Raw genomic sequence first — 10,529 nt, 5'->3', positions numbered from 1 at the left:
GGCTACAGAAGTCCTACCTCATAACCTCTTAAAGCACATAAATTCTGATCTTTTCCTTCTGTGAGAGTGTCAATGGCAATAAAAATCATCAATTATCAGTAACCACTCACACAGACTAGATGAAGTAACAAGGCAAACTTAGTGGCAGCGGAACATTTGAACCAAATAGCACGTTCAGCCATTTGTTCGTCTGGAGAATCTCTTTGCAAGCAGAAAGAACACAGCTCCAGGGTTTCTGTGGTCATGTTGAACGTCTTTGGCAGCGATAAGGTGATCCTTTGTCTGCTACACTCATCACATCTTTCACTGACCCTCTGAAGTACAACACATGTAAGAAAACTAAAGCTGGCCCCTCCTCAAGAGGTGCCTCTCACTGAGGTGGGTCACGACAGCCCTTTTAGAGTCAACCGTTGCAGTTTAGCAGAACAGTCCTTTACCACCTCAGAAGTTTGTAGGACTTTCCTGTAACGGTCAATGTGTTAAGTGCTTTGAGGCACATATGAATTTATAATCACTCTTTTTAGACAAGCAGCCTGTCCAGGAGTCTGACCAACCTCGGCTGGCTTCCCCCGGGGTTCTCCCTTGCTAAAGCTGTCCCTCTGCTTCCACCTTCTCATCTGTCCTCTCTCCCCCACAACAGTGTAACCCCACAGTCACCAAACCGCTGGTCACACACCAGATTGCCGCCCACTTCACAACCTTCATGAGGCAACCAAAAGTCTCACAGAGATGGGAGGATTTTCTGTCTTAAAAAATCCCCCTGTTGGGGGTAAGAGTTAGCACTGGAGCCACTACCAAACACAAACTCTACCTGGAGTTAAGTACCAACATATTAGAAATCAGATCAGAAGACATACACAGGCTTTTTCCTGCTGTCCTTTACATAATGAATTTTCAGAAAATAAATACATCCAAACTTCTGACTCTGCTCCTAACCATTTTACATACTGAAGTATTTGACTTACATTCTTTTCTGAGCAACATGTCATGCTATGCAAAATAAAGAACAGTCTGAAAGGCCAGAAAAAAGTCTTTATGTCTCTCACTTCTCAGCATGTTTTAGTTGTCAAATAATGTTTTAGCTGACAAATAATATTGACATTTCTTTGGCAAGCTGTAGCTTTAAACAGTCTCCACAGTCCTTCTCAGACTGCTGTAGTTTCAAGAAACCAATTTAAAAAATTTAAAATTCACAAAGAAGAAACATTAAAAGGAAGAGGGAGGCTCAGTTCACGCAGTATGGCATCCAATCGCCTCACCCTGGCCCTCGGAGGGTCGTGCCTGCGGAGCAGGCTGGCTGGGTGCGAGGAAGGCAGGGCTGAACTCTGCAGCCGGGTGCCTGCGCTCCCACCCTGCGCTGAGATGTGGCACCTGGCCAGTGCAAGCCCACAGCTTCCAGTTCAGGGCTGGTCTCTGCCAGCCAGCCCCAGGGAGTTTACAGCTATTTGCAGAAGACCGCTTTGGTGTAGGAGGAGTATTTTTCCTGCAGCAGTAGCTCCAGTTTTGAGTTGTCTTTTAGATATCACCAATTAGACAGATTTATTATGAGATGCTCATTTAATTTCATATCTTTCAATCACTACTGGCTTTTGCTAAGCATCCCATTGACCTTTAACTATGCCTCAGAGGAAGTCAGAAACAGCCTTGAAAGACAGCCCTTTATCGCTAGCTGCTCAAAGTATGCAAACTTTAGATTGAGATTACTAGTAAAGGTCATGTTTTCCTGCAGCAGGGTTGGTGATACGGGCAGCTGCTGAGAAAAGGCAAGGAGAGTTGGGAACTGTTGAAATGCACAGTATACTCCTCACCACAGGAAATCCCCCTGTGCAGGCACCTGCCTATATGTGCTGTTAAGATGGTGAGGCTGGAGCAGTAACCATTTGGCTGCAGTGACTGTAACGTTAGCAGTACTCATTGGTAGTATGAAACTTCAACACTCAGTACCATATTTGCTCATGCCAAATATGTTATTTTCTGAGCTTACAAGGCCCTTACAAGCACTATTTGCCTTTCTTTTGTTTATTTAATTCTGTGTTGGCAACAGGATACCTTTTGAACACTACATCTTTTCAAGTCTTTCATTGTAAGGAATGTATTGTTTATATGCCAGTGGCCGGAACCCAACGCTTGATGAAGAAGGTCATATAGCTGAAAGGGAAGGAAAGTTGTCCCTGCTATCTGCTTGCAGAGCCACAGATTCAAGCTATTCTGCTACATGTCATCTTGAAACAACCAAGACCAGTTAGCAATTCCCTCCACAACCAAAGCTCTTGTCTCATCCCTGTTCATCTTCCCTAGACAGCTTAACATTCCTGTAAACAACCCAAATAATTTATCCCCAAGGCTGAAAGATGACAAATAATAATAATGGATAGAAGACAGAAATTGGGGTTCACCTTGGCAGTGGTCAGGGAGAGGGAATTTTGTTTGCAGGGATGGGCAGAGAGCATGTTTTAGAAGGGAAAAGATCAGCTCTCAAAAGAGAGGGTTGGAAAAACACCCAACAAGGGAGAGCAGACAGAAGCCCTTCCCTCAGGAGATGTGTGAGTCTCTGGCCAGTGGACAGGACAATGGGGTGGCACATGAACCCCACCTGGGTCTTAGGGGAGGCACTGATGGACTGTAGGACAATCTGACCTGCAGAGCTAATGCCCTGTGCAGGATGTGACACCTACATAAGGCCTGGGAAGGAGAGGAGGAGAACCACTGTCACATTTCAGAAAGCCCTTGAACAAGAGGGAAGCAGGGCTTTTGTGGCAGAGGCTCACTGGGGGAGAGGAGCAGACGAGGGCAAAGGTCTTCTGATGCATGTTGCTCATTCCCACCCCTCCTAATCAGAGAAAAGACCACCCTGATCAGCATCCTCACTCCCGAGCCATCAGATCTTCTGTTTGTCCAGATTCTCCAGGGACAAAGGAGAATGGGTTGAAATGCTCATACTCTCTTCTCCAAAGACATCTGAATCTTAAACAAGCAGTACCATTTCCAACCCTCCACACCCCAAGGTATATGCTAACAACAGAAATAAACAAATGGCTCAACTATACAAAGAAATAAATAAGAGCTCACTGAGCTGGATAGTGCATCTTTTTTAAGCTGTTCTGTTCTCTACCAAGAACACAGAGTGTTTCCTTTCTGCGAAAATCATATTCAGAAAAAATTATTTTATTCCATATTTATAGAAAAATACATTGCTTGTTTTAAAAGTCCTTATGCTTAGAAGAAGAATATGGAGTTTAATCCATACTCTGCAGCAAATTTTGAAGTAGTGGCAGGTGAAGAACAAATTCCTGGCATGGGAATATGGTTCATTGCTTGATGCCGTCCTTCAAAGCTCAAATATAAGAGTTGCTGTCCTGATGTTTCCGTTTCTTGCCACGTTTACCAAAATGACTGAAGAAACAGAAAGAGACAGGTATAAGGGTGAAAGAAAAAGGGAAAGATGTACTCCAAGTTGTAGTCCAAGCCGCAGTACTGAAACAGTTACTTTCTGGATAGAAAATTTCCTCTTTGTTTAGTTTGTACATTGAAGCGGATAAAAGTTGTTGATGCAATATCCGAAACCACTGTTGGAAACACTAATATATAGCACTAGCTCCTCAAGAAATTTACTGCCAAGCAAGCCAAAGTGTAAAAGTTCCCTGCACACCTGCAATGCAGTGAAGAATCTGGCATGCTATGGGCCAGGAGTGGAAAAGCTGTGCCTATAACTCTTCAGCTACAAATTCATCTTGTACGTGACTTTTCAATGACTTTATCAACCGTGGAAATGCTCTTACGATCAAGGGCCCTTCCTCACAGGATGCTTTGATTGAGGTAACGGCTGGTGTTGAGCAGAGAGTTGCCAGCTCTACTTTGCAGTCTCTTGCACACTATTACTTTCTGCTTCTAGAGGTGCACTAGATAACTTTGTGTCTCAATGAGAACAACACAGATTCTATCCCCAAACTTTTTTTAACAAGCCACCTTAGTGGTATTGAAAAGGTCACATTTCTATTGAGGAAAATACCACCTGCTCATAACATCAACCTGACTTGGGAATTTACTTTGACACTTGAACTTTGACACTTGAAAACATCAATAATTTATGACAGCTGACAAGGTTGGAGGAGAACACTCTCAGGAAACCTCATCCAAGTAAATGTAAGAAAATACATATCATACCTTGAAAGCTTCTCCACATCATCCACTGTCTCTGGTAAGGAGATTCCCTTTGACTCTGGTAAAAGCAATACTAGGAACCCGCAGACAACTGCGAGAATACCTACAACGGACATTGAAGAAATAAGAAAGCAATAAAAAACTGTTATTTTTTTTATTTATTTTCAGGTTTATCCGCTGAGGAAAGTACATTCAGATTAAGGTTAAAGTGAGATTTTTAAAGTGCAACAGGTATTTCTGATTAACCTACTCTTATCAAACATCTTTATACTATATTAATTTAACCTACAGCAAAAAACCTTGAGGGCTAGGGGTACATTTGCAGCCTGAATTGCCCCAAAAGAGAGACCTTAGAAGTCAAAAACCTGGGGTAAGTGCGCATGGGCAAGTGCATACAAACTGCACTGGAGCCAGGATAGTATTTCTCACATAAGACAAATCTGCCTTTGCTCAAGGGGCTGTATCACATAGGTGCACCTGTGTTTCTTGAAACCATTGAGATTTTCCTGAAATACTCTTTTCGTGTATCCATGGATAAAGTAGATTATGTGATTCAGAATAAAATTAATTCTTGGGAAAGTGCGTTCTGATAGAGAGCAAATCTGAAATAGTTCATCAAGAATGTTTATTTTGGAATGATTTCCTGCATAGATACAATTTAAAGAATGTAATAAATAAAAACTAGAAGGGCTGGAGAAAAAAGTAAAATCCCTGACTGTTGCACAGTCCTCTCTGTTCCTCTCTGATTCTGTAGCTGTTTACTCAATTCAGCAGCAACAGAATTTCAGAATCATGTAATGTGAACATTGCTTCTATTTACACTTATTCTTGGAATAATGGCAATTTTAAAAAATATATCTCATCTTTCCATTTTTGTTTTCAAGCTAAAATTTTAATTACCACTGGTTTACCTTCTGATTCTATCCTATCCTATCCCTTTTGCTTTTTTCCCAGTCACACATATCTCCTGGAAGTCTGGTTTAGCCACAGACTCCCACTTCCTTGTTAGAAATAGCTATTTTTTTCCCACAGAATTAATCTACAGGGCTCTTTTTTCCCAAAATGTAACTGAGGAAAAGAGTTTGACATGAATAAGTAGTTATGGTTAATACAATATCCATAGTCATAACTGTATATAACAAAAAACCCAAACCAAATATTTTTGAAAGGACATTAACCTCTACAGTTGGGAGATTAAGCCTGTTTCTCTGCAATTACAGAATTTAGCTGCAAGGTTTCTCAGTCTTAAAGCACCTCACATAGTTTCTTTTGTGCTCCTTCAGCCAAGTCACTCAAGCAGACCTGAGCTCTTTCATAGCGTGCCGTGAAATCACCCACATTTCACCCGTTTGCCATTCAGCCTCTTGTAGGCATGAAGGTTGAGAAGGGCTGGTTTGAGGAAGAGATGAAGTCACACACTACACTTTTGCCCCAAAAGAAAAGAAAGCTCTGTTAGGAGAAGGATATGTAAACCAAAAGTACATTTAAAATCAAATCTTACTGAAAATAATCAGAGGTAGCTCCAGCCAAACAGCTGCTAATCGGAAAAGCAGGAATGGGGCTATGATTCCACCTAGGTCACACAAACTCGAGCACAGGGAAACACCAAAATTTCTGCAAAAGAAAAATAGTGTCAGATATTTGAGAGGTGCTATCAAACAGACGAAACAGCAGTTTAAGGAGCAGAATGGAGACTTAGCTCCAACATTATCTCTCCAGAATATGCCATCCGCGATGAGCAGTGCATATTCAGTTAGGAAACTCTTGAGAAAACTGAGGTTTACTAAGAAGTGAATAAATAGGGAACGGGGAAAAGCTGAAAGACTCCTGGGAGCTTTTGACATACCTCAGCGTTGTAGGGTATAGTTCGGTGTTCACAAGATAGACAATTTCAAAAGCCATCGTGATGCCCAGTCTTCCCAGCGTGGCGACTGTCGTTTTGAGCCATGGGATATCTGTTCATTCAAAAAGAAACCCAGGTTAAGCATGCTTTGCTGCGCCAGCAGAGCATTTCTGAGAGCCCTGAGCCCTGTCTGCAGAAGCTACTTCACAGAAACACTGGATCACTGCAAATCAGACTGAAAGGCCACTGCTGTAGATATCAATCTGTACTGGCATTTATTGCTTCCCAGCATCATGCGAGGCTGCTTTGGAGAATCAGAAATCACTTCTAATCAATTCAGTCAAGATTCTGGAGGGGCATAACAGCATAGGTGAAGGAATGAATATTTAAAGCTTCCATGGCCATGTCCAAATTGTGCTCTGGAAAGGAGCATTTATTTATATAGGGACGTTATGCTATAAGATACACCATTGAGTCACCTCCCAAAGTCTTCTGACCACACAGCAGCTACCTCTAAATTTGCGTCTTCAGCAACAGTAAGATAGTTCTCCCTAGAGCAGGCCAACTACACTTCATAATTTGTCTGGCCATTACACATTAGACATGCTTCTAATAATACTACTCTTTGCCACCCTCCCCTTTCCCTTGCCTGATGCTTGTCTTTGTATCTGGCACAAACGGCCCAGGGGCCTCACACTGCCCTGGTGGCTTTGCCCAGCTTGCCCAGCTCCGCTCGAGCCCTGGCACCCAGACACAGACCTGTACAAGTCAGCAGTGGGTGCAATGGTCACATCCGCATCGCAGGGCAGAGCCCTCCCGTCTCTCTGTGTGCGACCTCTCAGCGCTCTGACTGCCCTCTCTGGAGAGCCAGTGGCATCTGGAGGAGCGTCACAAGAAACGGAGTAAGCATTTCTGCAATGCTCTTGGGAGAGGACAGTCGCCTGTACGGTCTAACCACGACCAGGCAGACGGGGAGGCAAGTGAAACAACAAGCCTGAACCTGGCATGAAGGGGAGTGCTGCCACTGGAGAGGGCTCTGGCAGTGATTGTTTTTTCTCAAAACTTCAACAGGAAGAACAAGAAAACATTTCAGTTTGCTTTGAATCAAAAAATCACGTTTGGGGTTATTTCCCTTCCAAAACAATCAAACAAATCCCCATCAAATTTCATCCTGTGTTGCAAGACACTGCCTTTGCCCTCAAAAGTTCTGTTTTCAAACACTTATAAGAAAAGTAAAGGCTGGAAAGAACAAAACAAATCCATGTTATCTCCCTGACACCCCTTCAGTCCATCAGACCTCCAATGTGAAGGTGACATCCATGTGCCTTCTCCTTCTGCCAGGGTACTCAAACTATGCGAGCACCCCAGCATGACGAAGCACTCAAACTTCTCCCATCTGTATAAACAGACCTTTCTTGTAACCAGGACTTGTACCTCAGGTGTCCCATCTGTGAGTACCTAATCCCCAGGCTTTCCTCTCCTAACCCAGGCAAGGTTCCCTCAGCACTTCACCACTACTGAGCGCAGGCTGGTTGCAGCATCCATACCAGCAATACCAGCCCCACATGATGCTCCTTCTCTAACCTCAAGACCTGCTGCACCATGTTCAGCATGTGGTTTGGCTCTAAATACATGAAGGTGATAGAGTCAGGTGTCCTGCAAAAGTAATTCCTCAGTGCCGCTCTTTGTTTCCTCCTCCTGCAACGGTCTTAGCTCCAGGCGATCAACAGTCCCCAGTCCCTGATGTCCCAGTTGTTCCTTTGTACTTTTTTAATAGGTAGAAAATGATGCAGGCAAAGTCAGCAGATGACATGGTGAACAGGCCCTCTATGCTGTGCCCTGCACCAAGGGAGCTGACACAGGAGCACAGTGTGGCCAGCATCTGCTCAGCCTGTGGTGGCTCTTCTGAGAGGTACACAGCAGTGGGAGCGTGGGGAAAATCTGCCAGGATGGCAGAGTTAGTCCTCACGGGCTCCAGTGGTCAAACTGATGAATGCAAACAAGTGATGACAACGTGACATCCCAGGGCATGGTCATACAGCCACCAGTGCCAGCATCCAGAACAGACCATTGATCTTCCCTCTCTGTTTCTCTCTCCGGTTGTTTCTGCTTCTATCAAAGCAGTGAAGCTCCTCAAGCAGACAGTATTAATTTTGAGTACTTTTGGAGGAATCCCTTTAAAGGGGGCTTAACTGAGATGGAGGTGAACCAATACATCTCTTTGACGGATTTCATTTTGCACTCACCACAAATCTGCCTGTTTTCATGGGCACGTAATACTCTTGAAGTGGCTTCTCATGGCTCTTCTCTAGAAAGACAATTGCCTCACAATATAGCTTTGGGAACTTAAAGCTCCAAGTCTGGCCAGAACTGTCCCTTGCTTTGACAGGAACATCCTTGGGAAGGAATAAGCCTCTCTAATGCCCGTTCACCTGCTGGTCCCCAGCTACAGGAAGGCAAAGCATGCTGATGTGGTAACTTTCACTTCAAAGCACCTCCAAATGCTTCCTCAATGATAAAAAAAAAATTACACAGGAGGGAAAACAGTTTAAAGAAAAGATAGGAGTGCTGGGAAGCCTGTGTGCAGTATCAGACCTTTAAGTTGTCCTTGAAACCAGATAAGAATGACTTAATCAAAAGCCATACATTTCCTCCAATCCCTTAACATTGTCCAAACCCCTGGGAGGGCGAGGGCAGGGCAAAAATCTCTGTGTTGTCTGCCACAGCCCCTTCATCGTGTTGTGGTTTGCATCGTTTTATTTGCAAATGAGACGACCACCAAGCTGCCTCAGCTAAACCACTGATTTCTTACATCATTAAGTGTCTTCCAAGTCAGGGAAGGTATTTTTCCCTTTATGTTTGCATATTCTTCCCTTGCATTTGCCTTTGAAAACAGTACAGTGTCTTTATACACTTTTTTTTTTTCTAAGACTACACCCAGCTGTTGCTCACCATCCATCAAAAATACCACCATTACACATCCCAGGGCAATCTATAAGTAAAGAAGGTATGTTGTCCCATGACTGCGGTGCTGCCTGCATCACCAGACACTTTGCACTTCTATCTATAGTTTTGTGTGGCCTGCTGTCCTTGCTTAAGGGGCATCAGAGAGAAGTCGTTGACTTAAAGAGCCTGATGTTGGGAAGGGAATTACCTTCCGGCAAGAAGGCAGTAATGAGGCATGCAATTCCCGCCACAATGTTGCTTATTCCAAAGGGAAGGCGCCGGCCAATGCGATCAATTGTCACTAAAATCAGGAGAGCAGCAGGCAGCTCCACAGCTCCTGAGATGAAGAAGTCTAGGTAGAGGTTTCCTCCAACAATTCCTAGGCGCATGACAAGCCCTTGGTAGATCAGGGCACTTGTGAACCTAAACAGCAAAGGGAAAAAAAGTTTAGAGGCAAAAAATTACTTCAAGCAGCTGGAAAGGCCCTAAAAGTCACGAGGGTTTTTTTCTTCAAAAGCCCCCCACTGGTTACATGCTGGACTGACGTGGGCACTCACCAGGCGTACATCAGGATGAGCGTGTTCCTCCTCATCTGGGGAGTTCTCACCAGGTCGAGGAAGGAGGGGTTGCTGACCTCTGCATTGCCGATGGTGATCTGAGGAGAAAAGTAAACAGTAGAGTCAGCTGCCAGAGGTCAGACCAGTGCTGGGGCAGAGTTTCTCTGTAAACATGGTGCTCAGCAATATTCCAGTCCAGTGAGCAAAGGTGCTGACGAGCCAGCTTGCTGCTTTTAGCACTCTGGAGCAGTACACAGATACGGGAAATAGCTTATAACTGGATACAGCTGTGGGCTTTCCTTAATGATGATCGTGAAAAAATCAGGAAAAAAATCCCTAGTCTTGACTTGAGAGTGGAAAAATTATTTTCTTGTTGTAAACTGAGAGAAGTTGACCTGGAATTTCTTGGAAGGCACTAAGTGGTCATTGTCACATCAGGGTTACTGGGAGCAGAGCTACCTTCTGCCAGAGATGACAGAGAGGAGGAGGCCACTGCAGGGAGGACAGAGAGATGGGCTGAGGGAAGCAGGGAAAAGCAGTGAGTGGCAAGCAATGGGCTTGGGAACATGGCCGGTGACACAGCTGGGCAGCAGGAAGAAACAAGGAGCGAGAGGAAGAGCAGATCTGGAAAGGCACTTGGGTGCTACAAAACATTCCACTGGTGAAATTCAGAGAGTCTTAAAATACCCAAGGACTGTGCTGAACATGGCTTTTACCCTCAAAGAGAAAAATCCTGCAAAATATGAATTAGTGTTCCTCATACTGCCTACAAAGTATAGTAAATCTGTTCACAGCTTCCTCCAATGCAGTCACAATGAGACACTCAATGAAATCATGAAGTAGAAGATTTAACATTAACAGAAAAAGGTAGATCTCACACAGCTTGTGTTTACATGTTGGAGTTCATTGCCATACGGTATTGTGGAGCCAGAATATTAGCATGACCAAAAAGGGATTAGGCACATTGGTGGAGGCTGTTTTGAACTGTGGTCAGTAGTTTTTAACCGTGATGTCCAAGCCAG

General features: G+C 44.1%; 1 protein-coding gene across 1 annotated transcript in view; it reads right to left on the bottom strand.

Moving 5' to 3' along the window:
* Positions 1-3,297: 3,297 nt before the first annotated feature.
* SLC22A3 (solute carrier family 22 member 3) overlaps positions 3,298-10,529 on the bottom strand; it is a 29,576-nt gene continuing 22,344 nt past the window's right edge. The window contains exons 6-11 of the mRNA XM_009982092.2: positions 9,508-9,605; positions 9,159-9,373; positions 6,008-6,116; positions 5,663-5,775; positions 4,165-4,264; positions 3,298-3,393 (exon numbers count right to left, since the gene is read on the bottom strand). Of these exons, the coding sequence (XP_009980394.2) occupies positions 3,336-3,393; positions 4,165-4,264; positions 5,663-5,775; positions 6,008-6,116; positions 9,159-9,373; positions 9,508-9,605 (693 nt within the window). The 3' untranslated portion in view covers positions 3,298-3,335. The remainder of the gene's footprint in view (positions 3,394-4,164; positions 4,265-5,662; positions 5,776-6,007; positions 6,117-9,158; positions 9,374-9,507; positions 9,606-10,529) is intronic.

Source organism: Tauraco erythrolophus, chromosome 2, assembly GCF_009769465.1.
Source record: "Tauraco erythrolophus isolate bTauEry1 chromosome 2, bTauEry1.pri, whole genome shotgun sequence".
Lineage (NCBI taxonomy): Eukaryota > Metazoa > Chordata > Aves > Musophagiformes > Musophagidae > Tauraco > Tauraco erythrolophus.
Note: the sequence above shows the minus strand (reverse complement) of the source record. Positions and strands in the feature narration are given on the sequence as shown.